The 22706-nt window shown below is 53.0% G+C and overlaps 1 protein-coding gene across 1 annotated transcript in view; it reads left to right on the top strand.

Annotated features, from left to right (window-relative positions):
* The first annotated feature begins 547 nt into the window (after positions 1-547).
* Positions 548-22706, top strand: part of TUNAR (transmembrane neural differentiation associated intracellular calcium regulator) — a 47499-nt gene continuing 25340 nt past the window's right edge. Inside the window, exon 1 of the mRNA XM_081829667.1 lies at positions 548-724. Within this exon, the coding sequence (XP_081685793.1) occupies positions 578-724 (147 nt within the window). The 5' untranslated portion in view covers positions 548-577. The remainder of the gene's footprint in view (positions 725-22706) is intronic.

Here is a 22706-nt window from a genome sequence, read left to right as displayed (position 1 = left end):
CCCTCAAAGGGACCCCGACGCCGCCGCCGGCCCCCTCCTACTCCCCAGCCGGTGCGCACCGCTCTGCGCGCGGCCGGGTGGGCGCCCCACCGCCGCGGTCACCGTCGCCGCCGCCGCCGCCGGTAAGCTGGGCTCGGGGGCCGGGGCTGGGGCAGGGAGTGGGGGACGCACGCGGAGCCGGGCACCTCCCGCGACCGCGGCCGCCGACCGGCCATGTGCTAAAGTTTCTGGGGCTCGGCGCCCCACCGGGCGCGCAGCGCGGGGAGCAGCGGCGCGGTGGGTGGGGCGGCGCGGTCTGCCGGGCTCCCGCCGCCCCCGGGCCCCGCGGAGGGCAGCTTTGCGCGCTCTCACGTTCTCTTTCTCTCTTTCCCTCTTTCCCTCCGCGCTGCCTCCCGGAGGTCCTGCCGCCGAGTTCCTGCGCGGGGCATGAGGAGCCCCGGGGCGCCGCCCGGAGAGGACCCGGCTGCGCGCACACCTCGCCAGCGGCGGACGGGGACATGAGCGGCGCGCACGGGGTTCGGCGCCCGGCTGCCAGCCCCAGCCGCCGGCGGCCAGCGGGTCGGCGCTGCCCGGGAGAATGAGGCAGGAGCCCGCGGCAGTCTCCTCTTTCACCTCCTCCTCCTCCTCTTCGCCTTCCTTCGGCTCCGGCGCCCCGGCCCCGGCCGGGCTGTGGCTCTGCTGCGTGCCCCGCGCGCCCCCCGCCCGCCTCCGGATGCGCTGCTCGGTAAGCCAGGCCCTCCGCCTCGGGAACAAAGCCCCTTCGCCGGGCGGGGAGGCCGCCTCTGAGCCCCCTGCCCGGCCCCCCACCGAGAGCCTGGAAGCCTGCGGGGCTCCCGATTGAACCCCTCCGTTTCCTCTACTCCCAAACCCTGCCTGGGAGGCTGAACCGCCCGGGCGTCTTCGAGACCCTGGGCTTTCCTTTGCCATCGGGGAGGCAGATGCGGGCTTGACACGCAGGCAGGAGACCTGTTTGGTCCAGATAAGGATACATGTATCTCGGCTCAGATTGATCTGTGCGGGGAGACTCATTTGTGGAGGGAGACGACCCACATATAGTGACTACGTAATAGGTGTCCAAGCTGTCCTGGGTAGCGTGCCTCGGAAACACCCAGGGAAGTAGGTCCCCCTTCTTCCATGGCTCGGATTTGGAAACTGAGGCCCAGAGAGGTTGAATGACTTAACCAAGGTCACAAGGCCAGACTTCGAGAGACCAGGATTGGAAACCAGGGCCCTCTTTCCGCCAGGCTGACCCCTTTGTAGCAAACACCGTTGTTCCAGTTCTACTAATTGCCTCCTTCTGGGGTCATTTCATGTGTGTGGAAGCACTTGTGCCCGGGAAGAGCTACTCGGGTGAAATAAATTGCCCATAGCATGTATTTTTTTGCTCATTCCTCCATAACGTGGCTGCTAACCCCTCCTGTGAATTGGAAGCATAAGATTACTTCTCTTAGTTAAGGGGGGAGGTTAACATGTTCCCCTCGGTGCTCCCTTTCCTACGATCCTGTTTCTCTCGGGCCTCTTCAGAGATGCAAAAGGCAGATTTTGGTTCCTCTCTCCAGCCCCTCCTGGGCTCTGCCTGCCAGCACACGCTCAGCCTCGGAAGCCGTGTCCTAAACCTTTCTGTGGGGCGAGGGCTAATCAAGGATACCTGCCCCTGGTTGTGTAGGTATTGGAGATGGTTACTTCACAAGCGCTGGGACTGAGCTCAGATGGCCCCCGTTCAGGAGCCGACCCTGTCGAAACGTTATCTTGGCTCACACTTGCCAACGCTCCCTTGTCAGCCAAACTTCACACTTGCTAGCCCAGAAGAAAGGGGGAGGGCGTTTGATGTAGACGTGGGGCCTTCTGCTGGTGCCCATTTCTCCGGCTTGCAGCTTTTCACTGTTTGCTTGAATGCACTTAGGCCGACCCTGAAGGGAATCACTGGGTCCTGGTCTGAGCGGCTCGTGTACTCCATCGAGTTTCCAAGTGTTGGGCTGGGTGCTTGTCTCCACATGTGTAGTGTTGGTGTCAGTCAGGGAAAGCCCTTAGCAGGAAGGGGCCTCAGTTTCCCGACTCCCAGAGCCGGACTGGATGACCTTTCAGTTCCTTTCCAACTAAACAATCCTGGGATCAGGAGGAGAGTGGGTTACTGGCCTGAGCCAGGCTGCGTGAGCTCATCAGACACATACATTTGGACTAACAGCTCTGCCCTGAATAAGCTGTTGATTTCCAAGAAGAGGACGTGGTCGAAGGGGGAAGCTGCAAGATTCAGGTTCCACCCAAAGGAGGGGAGGTCTGAGCAGTGCTCTGGTGGATGGATTATTTATTGGTCTAAAGCATGGTAGCTATAAAATGTCCCAAGGTGCCAGATTGGGGTTTTGGGATAGGTTAGGCTTTTCACTGGGAGAAATGACATTGGCCCCTAGGAACTGATAAAATATAATGCATCAGTTAGATGTCCAGCCGGCTAGAAAGTGGCAAGCTGGTGAGCCTGTCCCTTCTGGAAAGAATCTATCATAGTTGAATAGGTAAAGTCTGCTCATGTAAATAAAGTGATTTTTAGAATCCCCCCCCCCCCCGTTGTTTGCTGGTTATATTAATGACAGGTGCAGCCCACCGAAGCAGAGACACAGAGGAACTGTGACAAAAAAGGTGGCCATAAGAATGTTTAGACCCTGACTTGCTCTTTGCCTGTTGCAGCTAAATCCATCAACTTGACCTATGGGCCTTTAATGGTTTTGTCATAGGTCTTTTAAGATGTGGATTAATGAACCTTTTGAAGTATTACTGAATCCCAAGTGAAATGGGCATGCCTCAACCTTAGTTTTCCCAGAAAACTAAGCCCCCAGCGGGTTTTGTGACTGCTTGAAATTCACAAAACCAGAGCAAAGCTTTCATTTTGGCAAGCTCATGGGGTCTGCAAACAGCAAGTAATGCATCTCATGTGGGCATATTAATCTCCCCGCATTGGGTGTTGTGTATTTCAGCTTGTTTTGGTTAACTGGTCAGGTTTTGTATAAAAACGAATGCAGAGAAACAATCTTTGTTGAGTTACTTTTGAAAATGATAATGTAATTATGAAAGAACAATTTTTATGTCGTATATCATACTACTGATATCCAAAGCCAGATTACACAGTAAAACATTACTCCCGTGCCTGATAATTTAGTTTTTAATTCATCAGTTCTTTCCCATTTTTTGTCCCCCCCACCCCCATCATGAAAATGTGTAATCAAGAATAAATTCTCCCTTTTCAATTTTGGGTTTGTTTTAAACCCACCTCTTTTTGGGAGATCTCTAAAGCTGAGCTCATATGCACCATACATATAGTGGCCTTGTGTACAAATATATTTTGGGTGCCTTCAGTTTCTTTTGGGATAACAGGACGGGTTTGTATCACAAATACATAACAACAATGAGGTGTTCCCTTGTTGGCATCCCATCTCTGAATCGAGAGTCTAGACCATGAAGTCTTGCTTGGAGCTGACATGCCCAGCATCCTGAGAACCGGGGGGCTGCTGGGGTTTGTGCAACATTAAGGATGTACGAAGGTACTTATGGGACGTAGATGAAAGGAACATCTCCAGAGGCTGGGAAGCGTGGGATTTGTTCCTGACTCTGTTGTTCACTGGCTCTGTGACTTTGGACAAGTTATTCCTGTTCTCTAGGCGTCAGTGGGCATACCTGCAGCAAGTGTGCCCGTGTGTGTGTGTGTGTGTGTGTGTGTGTGTGTATTAGTAAAAGGTTATCTCTCCAATTCTAAGCTTGAAGAGTCCTCGGCTTGGGATGCAGCTGGTTATTAATAGCTCCGGAATGTTCCGTATTTTAAGGTTACATAACAGTTTCAGTTAGACATCCATGTAAACAGTAAGGAGAGCCGGTCATTATAAAACATGCTCTTTATTACCCTAAGCGGGGACTCTGCCCTGAACGTGTGATGATGGGGCTTTCATCCTAAAGGTGATTATGCCGGTGTCCCCGGCACGGTGGAGTCTTGGCACGCATCCAGGAGGGCTAGGGTGAACTGTGACACTCTCTAGGGTCCATGTGGCTGGAGCCACAGGAGCTTGTATGTAATTTGGGTCATTGGTGTGGGAAGAACATGACGTTCTGTGTGTGCAACTTGAGGTCCTGGGGACTCTGAGGCTCTGCCGCCATCTCAGGCTGTTCCTGGAAGGTAAGGAGGGGAAGTATGTAATTACTGTTTGCAGTTGTTTTGAAAATGGAAAGTACTTTAATTAGAGCCTTGAACTCAGCCGAAGCTGAAAGATGGTGAAGAGTCCGTAGATTTGGCAGTGGTGTTTTGTCAGGCTCTCTGTGCGGGCTTCCTTGTAACACTTGAAGTCGTCTCGTGTCTGAGGTCAGGCTCCCTCGCTGAGCCTCAGTCACCGGCAGATACGGAGGGTCGGGAGAGGACAGTGGCAGGGAAGGGAACCAGCAGTCCTTAAACACGCCGTCTTCTCTGCAGAGGAGACGTCACCAGCCTCCCGTTCTAGATGAGGAGCCCGGGGGCTTGAGAGCGTGTTGCTCAGACCTGCGTAGTTAGTGAATGGCAAAGCCACACAGGATTTCGAATTAAGTCACCCGCACCACACCTCATTGCCACCGTCACTGCGATGTGCCCGGCAACCAAATTGTGTCCTTTCATCCCAGATTTCTAAACAGCACCCTGGCACCGAGAAAGCAGGCGGGAGATTTGACACGGGTGACCTGTGGGGGTGATCTGACTATCCCGAGGATTTTGAATTCGCTGGGATTTTTGTTAGGACGTTGGATTTCTTTTACCTCTGTGCCAGAGGTATTAGATTCCGGAGGTGTTCCGAAATAAGTCAAGGGTTCCCCAAAAAGGGTTAGTGTTCGTAGTTCTTCTGGGGAGGCTAAAATAACTCCTCTAGGTCCCGTGTCACCCTGGGCTCTAGGTCCCGTGTCACCCTGGGGTGCTGTGGGAAGTGGGCGCACCCTGGCACTTGGGACATTTTGGAAGGCATTGCTAGCCTGCACCTCCTAAAAGGGCCTCAGAATCACAGTTATGTAACAAGCTTTCCAAAGGAGTGTGACTGCACCTCCAAGATGCCCCACGGGTTAATCCTCCCTAAACAACAAGCCAGAAGGAAATAGGAGGAACATAGACCAGAATTTCAAGGTTCAGCTGTAGCTTTTAAGAATTTCCAGGACTGGGGCACCTGGGTGGCTCAGTCAGTTAAACATCTGCCTTCAGCTCAGGTCATGATCTCCGGGTCCTGGGATCGAGCACCACATTGGGCTTTCTGCTCAGCGGGGAGTTTACTTCTCTCTGTCTGTCTCTTCCCCCTCCCCCCCCATTCTCTCTCTCTCTCAAATAAATAAATAAACTCTTAAAAAAAAAAAGAATTTTCAGGACTTGGAGGAAATGCATGTTTTGAAGAACTTTTCAAGCCACTGCATAGAGATGCCATCATCATGGGCTTTGCCAGTGGTCAGCGGAGGTCCACGCACACGCGTTGAGCTCCTGCTATTGTTTGCCGATCGGCCTGCAGATCTGGATGAGTGGCATCCATACCTAGGACAGGAGATTCCAGACACAGAGTTTGCAGCTAGAAGTCACCTGTCCCTACGTTCTAGTAACAGTGCTCAGGCTGGTTCTCTTTGCCGGCAGCTTAAAATCCTGCCAGCTCTGAGACGGCCCTTGCCCATGTCATGTGAGTGGGGTCTTAACAAACCAGACCCTCGATCTACCTCTCCTAGATTCCTAAACTGCTTTTCTGCCAGAGCTTCAAGTTTTGTGATAGGTGATTAACGAGAAAAAGCAGACAGAAGGCGTTGGAAAACTCAACTGGGATTCATCTGTCATCTGCATGATACCAAAACATCTTCGTGGCCAGCACAATTTTTTGATTCGGCAAATTAGAAATAACATTGCACGGCCCCCGTGAGACCCATAGAGTCTGTACCTTTTGCCCCCAAACCTTGAGAGAACAGATGCCCAGGATTTGCAGCTCTGGGCCAGATCTCTACCACTACATATGGCTGTTAAGTGGCAGAAAATGCAAAAGTGGCCATACAGAGGCATCGGGGGTAAGGCAAGAGGGCACTGACATCTGTGATTTGTGATCTGTGATTACGATGAACGGTATTAGGACGCGGTCATAGAAATGATTTAACATCTGTTTACAGCACCAAGAATCCTGGAATGAATTCATTAAAGAATTTTAGATGTTTTTGTGCCGTCTGTGTGTGGCTTACAGTGAGCGTGGATGACGGGGTGCTTTATGTGGGGTTAAAGGCTACACCTTCACAGCCTCTCCTGGTGGGCAGAGAAGGGGGTGTCTCTGTATTTGCGAGGCTCCGTGCTGCTGCGATCGGGCGTAAATGAAACCTGAGTCATGGGGTCCCTGGTGGTGTTTGGGAGGCTCAGCGTATTCCTCGTTGGTTCGGGGTCTTAATAATCTGTGATGAGCTGATGTGTGCCTACCTCAGCATCCTGAAGCAGACAAGCAGATAGAGAATGTCCAGGGCCTTGGTCACCCCGGGGTCTTAATAATCTGTGATGAGCTGATGTGTGCCTCCCTCAGCATCCTGAAGCAGACAAGCAGATAGAGAATGTCCAGGGCCTTGGTCACCCCAGTGTCTCAGGCTCTATCTGCTGACGTCCGAGATCCTGGCCAACACACCACTTCGTTCGCCACAGGTAAACTGTCCCAGTTCCTAGTGGCCTTGACGTGACCCCCAAAGGATCCTTGATTCCTTTTAATTCAGGAAGCAGGTGATAACGGCTATCGGCGTTGTCTTCATGATCGATATTGACAAGTCTTACCTTTTTGAATAAAATGAATGTGGCTTGAGAGCACAATGCCCAGGCTGCAAGTGATTTATGAATGCGCTCAGCTCCGCTAACTCGCTGAGAGGGCTTTATCGAATACTTCGAAAAAAGTAAGCTGGGCTGTTGCGGTGTGAAGTCTAACGGTGGAAGTGGAAGTCTGCACCCCGTATCCACCCCCCAGAAAGCAGGAGGGGAGCAGTACACTCGGCTTCTAGAAGGGAATGTTGAGATGGTGCTCAGTCCGTTTGACTGACGGCATTGACGTTGCCCCGATCCCGAAATTCCCTGCTGCCTCTGCTTGTTGGCAGGCCTGCCCCAGGACATTGCTGTGGAGTCGGAGAGCTGCTTGGTCCATGTGCCCAGGCAAGGCGCAGCTCCTGCCATCGGGTGTGCCCGCCCCCGGTCCTGCCGGAGCCCAGGAACCCGGCCCATCATTCTGCGGTCACACAAGTGGTAGCAACAGTAGATTGCAAGTGCCCTGAGCACCGGCTCTCGGTGCTGCTGGGAGGGGGGCTGCTTTGGGAGAGGGCAGACAGCTGCAGTGTGTCCTTGCACCACTCCTGCTCCCTGAGGCCTGGGATGCCACCCCCCCGCCCCGCCCTTCAGAAGTCCATTCAAAATCTGGGAGACGTGGCTGGTGCATTGAGCAAGGAGGCCGGTGGGGAGAGCCTGAGGGGGGGCGGTGTCAGGGGCCCGTCGGTCAGGCCTGCCTTCTCTCTGCATCACCTGGGTGCCTGGGGACAAGCCTCTGCGGCACTCCGTCCCTGTCCAGGCTTCTGGGCTGTCAGGTGCAAGGACTGAGTCGTGCAGGGTTTATCCCAAGTGTGGTTTGGGGGACCACTTCCATGAACGCACCCGTGAGCTTCCTAAAGTACAGATGCCTGAGCCTCATTGCAAATCTGTTGAATTGGAACCAGAATCTGTATTTTTAACACCCGCCATGTAATTCTTCTCTCAGGCACGACGATGCTCCGGACCCGCTGGTTCTCAGGGCTGGTTGATCGCTAATGGCCCTTCCTGCTGCAAAATCCTCAGAATAAGGCACCCCTCCCGCGCAGGCCACTCTCATCGGCTCCACCCAGACCACCATCCTCTCTCCTAGCCATGCTTTCGGCTTCCCTCCTGCTCTCTACAGTTTGTTTTCCAGCGGCCCCAGAGCGTCACGACCCTCCTCTGTTCAGAGCTCTCCGGTGCTCGCTGTCTTCCCGAGAGCGGTGGCCAGTGGCTTCAGGAAGGCCCCAGGCCCTGCGCGCGCTGGTCCTGGGTCTGACTTCCTCTCCCACCTCCTGCCCCTCGCTTCTGCCCTTCTGTGCCATTCCTGAAACCACAGGAATGGCCCCGTGGGGGCCGGGGACTGACGAGGCTGGGTGCTCAGAGGGCAGCGAACAGCCCTGAGGAGCTGCTGCTTTCTGACCCACCCCTACTGTGAAAACCCATGCAGGTGGATACGCTTAAGTGCACTGGGGCGAATCTGTTTCCAGCCCCTCCACTAGAATACAAGTTGTTTTAGGAGCAGCGCTTTAACTGGGCACCATATTTTAGGGTGACTCATCACTGGACAGGGTTATCAAAGTGGGTCTAGAAATCTCTCTCAGAAGAAGTTTCTAGAAACAGGCTGGATCTACCCCCACCTTGGGCTGGACAATTCAATTCCTTCAGCTGCCATTAATCCTAGTGGTCTTGCCGTCCTCCCTCTTCTGCCCACCCCAAAGCTCCCAGAGCACCTTATAGGAGGAGGAATTTTCACTCTCAGCTTTGGTATTCTTGCCGCCCCCTGCTGTGTTAACATTGACCAAGCCTCTACTGAGAGTCCATCAGGCAGGGTAGTGTGGGGGATGACGGTAGACAAGGTGTTCCTTGTCTTCAGCAGACTCCAGAGGTAGTCGGGAAATGTGTTATGTAACACCCTGTAGCTCAGGACAGGGGTTGGTGTGAGCGAGCAGGCAGGGGTGGGAAAGGTGTGTTTGGATGCGGGACGTTGGGGCCATCTGAGGTCAGCCTTGAGAGATGAGCAGCAACTTGTCAAGCAGAGATGAGGGGGAAGGGCATTCCAGGAGGGAAAGCATGAGCAGATGTGCAGAGGCTGGACCTCTAGGAATGGGTCAACAAGGGGTGGTATACAGGTGTGGGGTCAGGCTGCAGAAGCAGGTGCATCCATCTTGGCCTGAAGGGAGTGGGTCTGAAGGCCAGCAGAAGGAGTGTTTCGTGTCTTCTAAGTGATGGGGAGCCATGGGAGGTGTTTGAGTAAGGGTGCGGGTTTTAAAAACCTGGCTGGTGGTCCCGTCTCGTGCGCATTCTGTAACTTCTGTATTACAGTGAAGATGTAGAAGATGCTCAGGAGGACACACTGTGTGGATATAAGCATGACTTTCTGGGGTGTGATCTCCAGGCCATTACTTTAATTGCACTTCACTTGTTTGTAGTTACTGAGTGATCCCTCAGGCACCGCTGCCCAGACCCCAGCTCTGCCGACCCTGTGGGGGCTTGGAAGGAAGGTGAGGAAGCCACTGGCTCAGGTACTTGCTGCCCAGCCGTGGTGGACTCTGGCCAACAGGAAATGGAGCGGGTAGTGTCCCAGCCTGGTTCACCGAGCCGTGGGTCTCCCTGCACCTCTGTAAGCTCATTCAAGCTGCTCCTGACCTCAAAACAATGCTCCCAGACCTACATCCACCACTGAGAGAATCCAGGGCACACATTCGCCGGCCAGCTTCCCTGAGCTTCCCCCAGCAGCGGGCTTCATGGGTGGGAGACGGAGTCAGTGTCAGGAGCCGAAGCATGGACCACTCTCTGCCCATTTGCTTTGAGATCACGGTGCTCGGCAGGGCGCTGACCTCTGCAGAGCTGGCGGGGCAGATGGGACACGAGGAAGAAGGTTTCAGAGGTCATTGGTGCTTATCCAACCTCTGTCCTCCACTTCCACCTTCTCGTTGTTAAGGGGAGGAGAGAGAAGGAAAAAAAGCACGGCCTACAGGCCAGTGGGTAAATTCGTAGCTGTTTCTGGGGAGTTGGGCCCTGGCCAAGAGCCTTTTCTTGGCCCAGGGTGACTGCCAATCATGCCAAGGGCAAAGCATCCCAGGCAGGGCGAAGAGCTGCCGTGGGCTGGAGAGTTCCCTGCCCCAGAATGTGGGCCCAGGAAGGGAATCCAGCTCCACCCTCACATTGGTCCCATTTATAGGTCAGCAAACCGAGGCCCAGAGAGGTGAGGCTGCTGGCCCAAGGCTGCACAGTGGGCTTGTCGCCGAGCAGGGCATCACATCGTTCCAGAGTCCGTCATGATCTCCGAGACTGGCCAGTGCCCAGTGTTGGCAGGTGTCCACGTGGCAGGGGACAGTTTGTACTCGGACCGCCTTGCTGCCAACCAGGCACGGAGGAAGTGGCTTTCTCCTTGTTCTTGTGCCTTTCCTCTTGGAAGTCAGGGCCAGAGCCAGGGTCCTGGGCGACCAGCGTTGGAGGGGGCTGGGCACGCCGCCTACGTCTCTGACCCTTTCTTCACTCCTTTGGTTTCTGAAGCTTATGTGGATGTTTTATGCAAGAAAAGAGCAATAAGGGAGCAAATTAGAATGGTTCTCAGGGTCTGGGCAGGGAAAGAAATGAGGCTGAGGTCTCCGGAGCTCTGGGTATCATGAAAAACCCCATCAAATGTCCCAGGAAAGCCTGTCACACTGGTTCTCCAAGCCCCTTGGTCGTCCGCAGGCGTAGCACAAACCACCCTTCGGCGTCACCATTGGTGTTTCTTGTCTCCTTCTTGCAACCATGTGTTCCCTGGATCCCCAGGACCGGAAACGGAGCTGGCTCAGCACTGGCTGCTCCCAGCGTCTCAGCGGCTGAGCGAGGGCTGCCGTGTGGGATGGGACTTGTTCGACGCCTATCCAGCCGAGCTTTGGGGGCACCCCGGCTCTCCTGGCTGCTGCTCGCTTTTATCAAGTGGGTTCTCCCAGATGCGAGAGTGAAGCTGACGGCAGTCCTGCGGGCTGCCTCCAACACTGTAAAACCTTCAAGGCTTTATTAGGTAGATCTAGAAGTGCAGTTCGTGCTCCTAAGTTGCATCTGTCACCGTCCTGCCAAATGTGGCAGGATTGTTTGCAAACTTCCCCAGGTCATTACCCCCAAACTTAGAGGTACACGCATTAGGTGAATAATCTCTGGAGGCCCACACATTACTGCAGTTGGGACAAAAGTCATCTGCCTACTGGCCCATTTTGTGGACATCACCACCTCATCTACTCTTGATGAAAGGGGAGATCAGAGCTGTAAAAGGTGGCAGGCTGCCATGCGGGGGGGCAGGGTTGCCACCGATGAAGACACTTGGAGCGCCTGACCTCAGTCCTTCTTGTTTTTCTGGTCAAGGACCTAACGCCTCCCAGATTGGAGTGACCCTTCCTCAGCGACATTGTGGTGACGGTCATGGCCGCTGCCAGGGCCATGCATTTTTATTTGAAGCTGTTCTCAGGGTCAGACTGTGGAGCATCTCACTCACCGTGTGATTCTTGGACAATTTGCAGTTGTCAGTTTGCGTTGCTCTTTCTGAGCCCCGTTCTATCTTATGGACAATGGCCAGGATGGTAACAGCGAGTGATAATCGGAGCTTTTATACACCGGTGCTTCCTCTGGGTGAAGACTCTGTGCTAAATAAGGGCTTTCCGGGGACTGTTTCATTGGATCTGAGCAACAACGTGATAAAGTAGTTGCTTTTATCGTTTCCATTTTATAGACGCGCAAGCTAAGGTTTAGAGAGTATTTCTTGTTGCATATAAAATACTTCCAAATAGTGGCCTCAAACACTAGTCATCTTCTGTTTTGCTCATGAGTCTAGCGGCTGCCTGGGCTCAGGTAGGTAGTTCTTGCGGGAGGCCTCATATGAAGTTGCATTCAGACTGGGGCTGGGGCTGGAATCATCTGGAAGGCTTCCTCACTCACATATCTGCCCCCTCCCCAGGGGGTGGCTGGGAAGATGCACACAGCCTGGGGACATGGAAAGGCTCCTTGATCTCTGTGGGGTCTTTCCAGCATGGCTGGCCAGGCCAGCCTGACTTCTCACGTCGTGGTGCAGGCTCCAGTACGGGTGTTCTAGGAAAGAGAGAGCTCGAGGTCTGTCTGTATCTCCTTCTATGGCCCAGCCTCCAGAATCACACAACGTCCTTTCTGAAATATCCTGCTCCTTAGAGGCAAGTTCTTGAGGCACCCACATTGTGGGGGAGGGTAGTTGGACTCTGTCTCTGAATGGGGGAGCCTTAGGGTATTTGCAGCATGTGCAAAGCCAGCACAGAGCACTTTGGTGGGTTGCACTGGGTAGGCGATGGCAGTAGAGTGGGCTGTGACTCTGGAGGTCAGAGCACGTCCTGTCACCCTCAGACATTTATAAACATCTTGACCACCTTGCCCCGTGGGAGACCCCCGCACATCTCCTGTTCACCTGCCAGGCATCCTCCCCGGAAGAAGTAAGCAAAATGATGTAAGAGCGCAGATGTCTGCTCCTTTGGTTCAAAGAGGCATTAGTACAGACCCCAGTGTACAGACCTCCCCTCCCTTCCCCTCCCCTCCCCTCTGCCTCCTTGCCCTTCACCAGGGCCGTGACCTCACTTTCTTGGGCCTTAGGCACTTTTGCCTCTGTGGGCCCCTTCCTCCATAAGAAAGTATTAAAAATTATTATCTTACGACTGAGTTGATATAAAGGTGAGTATTTTAATAGTATGTGTTCAAACATTTTCTTCTAACTAAAGTTACTTTTTTTTTCTGATTTTAAAAGAAATGGAAGCATCTTCTTCATGGGCCCTGGGTGCTGTCCTTGCTGCCCGTAGTGGAGATGACAGGGCTGCTGGCACCTCCTCTCCCTGCCTCCTCTCTCTCTCCTTCCCCCGCCCCCCTGCCCTCTTTCCTCCTCTTCCCCTGTCTCCCCCACCCTCTCCTTGTCTGGCTTCCCCACCCTGCACTACTTTGGTCTTTATTCTGGTCACTTCACAGGCTCCTCTCCTGGACTGTGAACCCCAGGTTCTTGTCCGTGTCCATCGGGCTGGTCTCCACAGTGGGCACAGAGTGTCCCCACTGCCTCTGGGCCTCTTCTCTCCTGGCCCTTCCCTGGCGTTGGACCCTTCTCATGGGAAAGGACTTCGACAGAGGTATCCCTATCTGGTTTCTGGCTTGCCTCTGAAAGCTGAGCCCGGGGAGCTCCTCACTTTTTTCCCTGAAGGCTCAAGAGAGGAGCCTTCCCCCAAGGGTGCTTTGGGCATGCGGGGTGGCCAGCCTCAGATGCCCCCGGCCAGCTTGTAATCAGCCTCTCATCCATCTAGAAGCTTCGTTGAGCACCTGTGCCAGCAAGACCTCCCGGGTCTCTGTCCTCGTGGAACTTAGAGGGGCACGAAGACAGAAAAATCAACACATGAATTTTATAAAGGGTAGATTATTGAGAAGGAGTCAGCATTTCGTGGGAACCAAAGTGAGCAGGGAAGTCTGGTTTCACAAAGGAGAGACGGTCACGGGGAATCCGAAGAAGCAGCCAGGACACCTTCCTTCCTGTCCATCTGGAGCGCCGCGTCTCACCACCGGGCACTGCCCGCCCCACCCTCACCCTCACCGCTGGCCGCCTCTTCCCGCTCCTCTGAGCACAGGGCCAACTGATGCTCACCCCCAAATGGCAGCCTCAGCCCAACTCACTCCCTCTGCTGGGGGCCTAGGTTCCCTCAAGGGAAGCTGAGCGGCCTGGCTCCGGTGAGGGGCCGTCTGGTCTCAATAGCTGTGGCTGGGCAGGTGGGGTCACGTGGTGGGGTGAGCTGCCTGTCCTCAGAGGCAGTTGGGACGGTTGCCCAGGGAGGGCGTGTGGGGGTGGGGGAGAGAAGTGGCACCTTCACTCTACTGTGCCTTAAAACCGGCTCCCGTTAGGGTTGCATTTGCCAGCCTTTTGATGTACGGAGGTGAGGAAGTGTGTTGAATCGAAGAATTGCATGAGATTGCGAAACTTTCATTTAGCCTGTGTTACCACCATGATATGATAAATAATAAGAAAAATGGGGGTGGGGGGGTCGCCTGGCTGGCTCCGCTGATAGAGCATGTGAGCCTTGATCTCGAGGTTGTGTGCTGGAGTGCTGCATCGGGTAACCTTTTAAAAAAAATCTTAAAATCTTTTTAAAAAAAAAAGAGAAAGAAAAATAGGAAGACCCTAATATTAGAATTTTCAAAATAAGGTTTTTTTAGAAGATTTTATTTATTTATTTGAAAGAGAAGGGGAGAGAGAGCACCAGCAGAGGGGAGAGGCAGGTTCCCCGCGGAGCAGGGAGCCCGACGCAGGGCTCGATCCCAGGACCCCGGGATCATGACCTGAGCTGAAGGCAGCCTTTTAACTGACTGAGCCACCCAGGCGCCCCCCCCAAATTAGTCACTTTTAATTAATTCATTTAACGAAGTTTAATTCACCAATCAGTGTGCATTGTTCTTGGCTTTTTCATTTTGCCAAATGCAATTAAGACTTTGGTCACAGACCTCATGTGGTCTGGGGACACACACGGGGGACCCATGGGCAGTAAGGAGTCCGAAGAGGTGACTTAGTGGTAGTACCAGCACCTTAGAAGGAAGGGCTGACACATGTCAGCACTGGGCTCTGAGCCTCACGGACTCTGTGCAGTCCCGAGTCTCCCACCAGCCACTGCTCCTTGTAAGCTGGAGACGATGTAGCTCAGGGAAGCCGCCTGCCTTCTCCAGGGTGCACGGTCGGCGAGAGCAGGAGTGAGATTTGATTCCAAGTTGTTGACTGCTCCAAGAGTGTCCCTTCAGGGGAGGGACATGAGTGGGGTCCTGTCACCTAGGGCAGAGGCAAGCTGTGACGTGGGGGTGCTCACGGCAGAATGAGCCGCTATTCGGAGACTGTAAGGGGGGCACTCGGGAAGTTTCCCTGAAGAGGTGTTGGCTTAGGCAGGCCTGGAACAGGATGGAAGCATCTAGGCCAGGGATGGACACAGAAGCATGGACACAGGTCTGAGCGAGCGTGGAGAGCCCAGGCCAGACTTGCCTCTCGGGGCCGAGTAGGGTTGGGGTACAGGGAAGGGACATAATCCAGTCTGAGATTTAGAAAGACAGCCCTATTGCAACACGGAGGTTGAATGAACATTTGCAAATTAGAAATCTGTGCTGGCAGACGCTTTTAAAAGAGCAAGTGTTTGGCATATGCAGATGCAGTCGAGCTGACTGATTTCTGAAAACACATTCCCGTTTGGAAGCGACACCAAGGTCCCACCTCCTCTGGGCCTTCTGTGGAGCTTGAGCGGAGCCCTGTCGTCTCCAAAGACACGGACAGGGGTGGCATGACTGTGAAGGTTGATTCCTTTTTCAGAGAAAACACTGGCCTTTCATTTTTTTTTTTTTAAAGATTTTATTTATTTATTTGAGAGAAATACAGAGGGAGAGAGCTTGCATGAGCAGGGGGGAGGAGCAGAAAGAGAGGGAGAAGCAGACTCCCCGCTGAGCAGGGAGCCCCATGTGGGGCTCGATTCCAGGACCCTGCGATCATGACCTGAGCCGAAGGCAGACGCTTAACCCACTGAGCCACGCAGGCGCCCCAAACACTGGCCTTTAGAGTTAACTTCTACCCTCTTCCACAGGTCCCTTGACTCAAGTGACCAGTTTTCTGTACGAAGCCCTATCACAGACGCAGTCGAGTTTGCAACTCTGGGTAGTGGGGCAGGGCTGGCTTCATGGCCTGAAATGACAGATGAGGAAAAAAAGGTTCAGGCGGCCTTGGGAGCGAGCCCAAGGTCACACAGGTGGTGCAGCAGGAGAATGGACCAGGGTCTCTCTGCTGCCAGTGTTAACCCCCAAGGACTTCATGCCCTGTTATTATGCAGGACATGTGCATGTGGGAGGGTTTTTCCAGTCTCGGCTCCCTGTTGTCAGGTGCCCTTGCCGAGCGCTTACTTCCGTGGGCTGCAGAACAGTGCCACAAGCTGGGTGGCTGAAAACAACAGAAACGTCTTCTCTTGCTGTTCTTGAGGCCAGAAGTGGGAAATCAAGGTGCTGGCAGGGCTGGGCCCTTCCTGAAGGTTCTATGGGGATCCTGTTCCATGCCTCTTCCTGGCTTGGGGATGCTGCAAGCAATGCCCTGGTGCTCCTGGGCTTGCGGTTGCATCTCTGCAATGTACACATCCCCTCCGCACGTGGCCTTCTCCCCGTGTGTCTGTGTGCCCGCCTCTGTGTACAAACCGCATCTCCTTTCTCTTGTAAAGACACCACTCGTTGGGGCGCCTGGGTGGCTCAGTCGGTTAAGCGACTGCCTTCGGCTCAGGTCATGATCCTGGAGTCCCGGGATCGAGTCCCGCGTCGGGCTCCCTGCTCGGCGGGGAGTCTGCTTCTCCCTCTGACCCTCCCCCATCTCATGCTCTCTCTCTCTCATTCTCTCTATCAAATAAATAAATAAATAAAATCTTTAAAAAAAAAAAAAAAGACACCACTCGTTGGATGCAGGGCCCGCCCTGATCCAGTACGACCTCATTTTAACTTGATTACCTCTGCAAAGGCTGTAGCTCCATCTCAGGTCACAGGTGAGCAGCAGTTAGGACTTGAACTTACCCCGTGAGGAGACACGGTTCAGCCCATCGCACCGACAGTCGCCCAGGGGCGGGTCCCTCGTGGACCACACCCTCACCTGGAAGGTCCTGTGAGCTGTGGGTGCTGCCCGCCCATGAGCATCTCAGCGGTCCCCCGCGCAGGCTGGCTTGGCGCATGCCCCCAGTGGGCTCCGGTGTCCTCTCACCCCTCTGGCAGGGTGGGCGTGAAGTCAGCTGCTGTCGGCTCCGAGCTCCTGGGGACGGGTTGTGTGCTGTGGCGTCCGTTTGGGATGCTGCCAGTAGCTGGATGCAGCGAGTAAGTGGCGGCTTGGGCACCCTGCGTGTTCTGTGAACACAGGGATCCTCTTGAAAGTTTGGCTAGGGGCTCTTCTGCCAAGGGCCGGAGGAGACCAGGGGCAGCGGAAGGGGCAGAGGCCACACGGGAGCTTGGGCAGGGGCAGTCTGTCCTGTGGGTAGCACCGAAGCCACCCTGGGAAGGTTAAGTTTGGAGGATGGGGATTTGGAGTCTCAGGAGATGCGAGGCTGGAGCACCCTGGGTGGGCAGGGGGTCAGCAGACCTGAAAATATCATCTGTTTGGCCCTTTAAGGACATTTTTGCTACCAAGAAGAATCGGAAGTTACTCAGGGCCTGCAGGGAAGGGGCCATCCTCCAGGAGCTCCTTACAGCTCTGAGGGTGTGGGTCGGTCTGCTCTCACCCCCTATGGGGCCCTGATTTCTCAAGCTGCGTGAATACTCCCCGAGGGCAGAGATTGCTTCAGAAAGACCGCAGGAGGTCAGGTGCATAGTAGGTGTGTAGTTAAGAAGATTAGAAGACCCTTTTGTTGCCTGAGGCATCATGCTCAAGGACTGGGATTCTGGGAGCATCTGAAAAATGCTGAAGCCACCCCCCCCAAGCCCCCCACCCCCCGTGCATTATGGTTCAGCTGGTCTGAGATGGGGCCTGGGCACCAGTACTTTTAAAAGCTCCCCAGTGTAAGATACGCTATCGGGGTGGCCTGTTGGCTCCACCACTGGGCCCCCTTCCTGCCTTGCCGGGCCTGGCTCATCATCCAAAGATGGCCTGAGGCGCAGCCTTGCAGGCCTGAGGCCCGTGGTGGGTCTAGCACAGTGCCTGGGACACAGACGCCCTCGCTACTCCTGATTCAAAGTAGAAAGCTGATGTTGCCGTATGTTGAGGGTGTTTGAGGGAAATGGGTCTCCTTTGGGTGAAACAAGTGCCATCTTTGTCATTGTCTTCTCTGCTTGGGGACGAGGTAGCGTTGTTCCTGTTAAGGAGCCGCGTCTGAACGAGGGGTTGGGGACCTCTAAATGAATTAGACCCCGTTGGAGCCCAACGTGCTGGGGCTCCCTCCCGCCACCTCCCCTTAACCCAGGGTGGCAGGAGAGCTGGGGAGGGAGGGCGGCGCCCCAGTTCCATGAGGGGCCGGCGCGAGGCAGAGAGGGAGAGGGCGTGCAATCTCGTGCTCATCGAAACATTTTTTTTTTCCTTGGTGTAAACGGTTCCCAGTCGACTGAGAGGGGAGATTTGGAATCAAGCCAGTGACCTTCTGCAGGTGCTGAGCTGTGGGTCTATAGATTCTTCGGTTTTTACATTAAAAAAAAAAAATCCCTAAGGCCATGCCTGAAAGAACAAGGCTCTCAAAGAAACAACAAGGCTCTCAAACTGACCTGCTTCTCTTTGCACCATTGAAGAGCCTCAAGACGTCTTCAGAGACGATCCGCGGGCCCCTCTGCAAGCCTCAGATGGGCTCGGCAGGATGTGCAGCTGAGGTGTAGACGTAGTTAGGGCGTAGGGTGGCCGGAGGACCTGGACTCCCGGGGTATCTTCACTCAGAGGGGGGTACTCTCGGACTGCTGTGGGGGTGCTGGGTGGCTTCCCCGTCAGGTGGACTGTTCAACCATGGGCAGCTCTGCCGAGCACCTCCTCTCTGCTGGCACTGGATTGGAGCGCAGACCCCGAGATGGATCGGGCAGGCCGTCCCCACGTTTGGGAGTCAGGTCAGACAGCAGTGTCTCGAGAGATTCGTGACAAATGCTGACAGCCGGGTAAGAGCTGGGAGCCCAGAACCCACCCTGAGAGCAGGCGAGGGTCAGACAAGGCTTCCTGGGGAGGGCACCTCCGAGCTGTCTTGAGGAGCAGCCATCAGCCCCTCGAAGGAGGGTGGTCCAGGCGTGAAGAACAGCTCTTGTGTCTTAACTGGGAAGAGAGCGCCAGGGAAGACGCTCTGGGACTTATCACAGGCCGGCAGGAGGCAGGACACTAAGCCTGGGGCGACAAAGAGATTCGCACACAGGTTTGCTTGCTTGGTGGGAGAAGTGCTGGGACCCCCAGTCTAGCTCAGTGTCCAGAGAGCTTAGTTCCAGCAAAGCGCGCGTGTGCCTGCATTTGGTGTGTGTGCACCTGCGTGTGCGTGAGTGCGTGTCGGGGTCGGGTGGAGAGCCGTTACAGGATGAAGCAAGCCCAAATCCAGGCAGTCAGATGGTCAAGTCACCTAATTAGCGTGCCTTGCAATACGTACTAATACTAGGTCCCAGGGCTCAGTTCCCCGCCCCAGGGTCCTGGTTCCCTAAACCTCACATTTCTGCAAAGTGGGAATGATCATCTGCATTTACCAATGCTGGAGAATCCTTACAAAGTACCATCAGGCGCTTACCGAGCCTCAGATCTTTCTGGCAGGGTTTTCTGAAATCTGGCCCATGCTGTGCCCCAAACCTGCAGAACTTCCTTCAGATCCTTTTGCCCTTCATTTGAGCCATTGCACCTGCCGTTTGCGCCTCTGGACCACTTTTCTGCTTCTGCTCCTCCTTCCTGTCTGAGCTCAGGTGTCCCCTTCTCCCTCCCCTCGGCACCCCCACCACAGCTGTTGCTCCTGTCTCTCTGGGCAGCTCTTGCGCAGAGCATGTGCCCCTCAGAGCACCCACTGTAACGTGGCCTTTCACTTGCTAAGTTCTGCGCAAGCATGCCATGTGCTTTGTGCACCTAGCATGGTACCTGGCCCCAGGTAGGTGCTTCGTAAAGTATTTGCTAAGTAAATTAGTGAATCCTTGAGAAGGCCAGAGCTCAGTGAGGTTACAGAATGTTCCCAAGGTCACACTGCCAGTAAGTGGCAGAGCTGGGATGCGGCTGTCTTTTCTCTGGCTCCACACCTGTGCGGGTCCTGCACACCCAGCCTTGGCTTCCCTGGCCAATCTGAACTGTCCTGCAGCCAGCAGTGGGAGGAAAGGGGGCTCAGAGAGAGACTGGGCTCGTGGAAGGGAGAGCACTGGATGAGCCAGGCACGGTGTCAGGGCCTCCGTATTTGGGCTTCATGGGGAAACTAAGGCAGAAGCCCAGAAATAGACAGCGGGCTGATCCAACTAATTGGGGAAGCATCACGCCTTAACTCTGGGCCCACTGAAGATGGAATCTTGGGCACCAAGTTTCATTCCAGTCCCACCTCCTGGGACCAGGTACCCCCTACCCTGTTTGGCTCAGAATAAAGCTGGGACTTTGGGGAAAGGCCTGGGGTGGGCCAGAGTCAAGCCAGGAGCTGCATCACACCCTCTGGCCTCCATTCTGAGCCTCCTTTGTTTCTCTTTTCCTGGAAACTGAGAGAAAGTCTGCATGCACCATTTGCTTTCCCCTGCAATATAATGTAAACAGTAGAGTAGCAGTTTGAACCTGCTTGCAAGTTCCCCAAAAAGTAGAGAGACTTGTTTTGTGTTTGCAAAAAAATAATAATAATACTCCATCGTGTCAATATAATGCAGTGGTAGAGATGTTTGCAAACACTTGGGGTGCGCAAAGAGCAGAGTCTCTTTCCAGGCTCTCTCTGGGAGGTCTTCCTCACCAAAGCCCCCTCACACACACACATTTTCTGGGCCACCTGTTAGCCCAGTGCAAGTTGCCTTGCCCTGCTTAGGAGTCTCTAAAATAGTTGTCATACTTTACGTCCTGATTTGGGTTCACTGTTGCATAGATTTCTTCAAATTGCTCTGCTTGGCTATCTTTTTACTTCAACCCTTAAAGTTCTTTTTTAGTTAATATTTGCACATTGTAAAGTAGGGGTAGGCACAATAAAATATCTGATGTATTTCGAGCCCCGCGGATATTCCTCGTCTAAGCTCATTTAATCCTCAACGTGGCCCTTTTCCATTTTTTGCATGAGCCATGATTCCCATCCAGATAGTGAATTTGTCACCTTCAGGCCATAACTGTGGGTGTTCTAAAATGAATAAAGAAGACGTGACTCCTCCTCTGCCAGTCCTTATTTTTATTGAAGTGCTTCTATCGGTTACTTTTAAAAAAAGTTTTATTATTTTAGAGAGAGTGTGTGTGTGTATGCAGCAGGGAGAGAGAGACTCTCAAGCAGACTCCCCACTGAGTGCAGAGCACCATGTGGGGCTTGATCTCACAACCCTGAGATCATGACCTGAGCTGAAATCAAGAGTTGAAGGGACTGAAATCAAGGGACCCCCTAACTGGCCGAGCCATCCCAGCGCCCCTACGTTTTAATCTTTTTTTTTTTTTTTTAAAGATTTTATTTAGTTGACAGAGAGAGACACAGCGAGAGAGGGAACACAAGCAGGGGGAGTGGGAGAGGCAGAAGCAGGCCTCCCGCTGAGCAGAGACCCGATGCGGGACTCGATCCCAGGACCCCGGGATCATGACCTGAGCCGAAGGCAGACACTTAACGACTGAGCCACCCAGGTGCCCCCATTTTAATCTTTAAAAGTGCCTTTCTCCATCACCCTTTCATGGTGCTTCTGTATCTTCATTTTGTAAGAAGAGATTAGAGCCCTACTATTTTTTCTGCCTTTCCTCTTGCCTTCTGCATCATGCACCTTCAGCATTTGGGTTGACCTTACATCAGAGTTGGTTATATTTACATCTTGTCCTGTACTCTCTACCATATGCTTTGTCCAGAGCCTGACTCTAGGAATCAGAATCAGCAGGCGACATTCATCTAATTACTGCTGTATCAGAAGTGTCTAATGCTACATGAAACCGTATGCTGGGATTACATTTCCTTCTCCAGAGATCATCTTCTCAGCCCCTGGATCACTCAAGGCAGAATGTCCCAGAACAGAGTCAAATGCGTTCTATTTGCTTGCATTCCATCCGTTGCTTAAAATCATGCCATTTATTAGTTTCCTTTGTGTTTGGATCATGACTTGATCATGTGGGATTTTGTGTGTGTGTGTTTCCTGGAATTTCTAATTGCCTTTCTTTTTTTCTTCTTGCTTCATCTATCTTTATCATATTCTTCCTTTCTTCATACCACCAGTTCTGTTGAGCTCCTCCCTGGTGTGTGTGTGTGTGTGTGTGTGTGTGTGTGTGTATGTTTTGGTTTTGATTTGTTGTCCTCTCAGGACCCTCTTTGTTCCTGTACCACGTTGTACACCTCTGCACACCTGCTCTGCAGAGGTCATCCTGGGCTCATTCTTCGTTGCTTCCCTGGATTGGAGCTTCCTAAGAAAAGATACATGGATAATAAGCTGTCAGAAAACATCTTTATTTTATACTCACACTGAAGGTAGATCTCCAGGTTCAAAACCATTTTCCTTCAGAATTTTGAAGACTTTGGAGCTTTCCAGGTTGCTGATGAGAGGTCTGATTCTAGGTCCCTTGTAGATTTTCTGTTTTCTTTTTTCCTTTTCTGGCAGATTTTAGGAATTTTTCTTCATCCTTGTCATTCATATATTACATGAAGATACTCTGTAGGGGAGTCTTCATCCACTCTTCTGGATACTTAGTGTAATCTGAAGATGAATCCTTATGGTCTGGGAGATCCTAATGTATTTGATTTAAAAAAAAAAAATCTCCATTTTTTTCCCATTGTGCATTTCAGAATCTCCTAGTTGTTGGCTCTTCTACCTTCCAGAATGGGCCTATTTACTTCTGCATTTTTCTATTTTATTGTTTCATTGCTGTCTTGCTATTTATTCTAAATTTTGTAGACTTCATCTTCCAGTCTATCTTTTTTGTTTACTTTTATAAAACACTTTGGCACTAGTGTTTTTCATTTCCAAGGGCTTTTTCTTTCTTTTTTAAGAAGATTTATTCATTTGAGAGAGCAAGAAAGTGTGTGCACACAAGCAGGTAGAGGGACAGAGGGAGAAGGAGAAGCCGACTCTGTTGAGCAGGGAGCCTGATGCAGGGCTAGATCCCAGGACCCTGAGATCATGACCTGAGCCGAAGACAGATGCCTAGCTGACTAAGCCACCCAGGGACCCCCTAAGAGCTTTTTTCTCATTCTCTGATTGCTCCTTTCCCTAGAATCTCATTTTGTTTTATAGCTGTTAACATCCTGAGTAGTGAAATATTGGAATTTTTGTTTGTTTGCTTGCTTTCATCCATGAATCATTTCCCTCTTCTCGAAGGTCACTTTTG

The sequence above is a fragment of the Leptonychotes weddellii genome, chromosome 9 (assembly GCF_054177405.1).
Source record: "Leptonychotes weddellii isolate Sample4059 chromosome 9, ASM5417740v2, whole genome shotgun sequence".
Classification (NCBI taxonomy): Eukaryota; Metazoa; Chordata; class Mammalia; order Carnivora; family Phocidae; genus Leptonychotes; species Leptonychotes weddellii.
The sequence above is the reverse complement of the archived record's forward strand: the minus strand, read 5'-3'. Positions and strand labels throughout refer to the sequence as shown.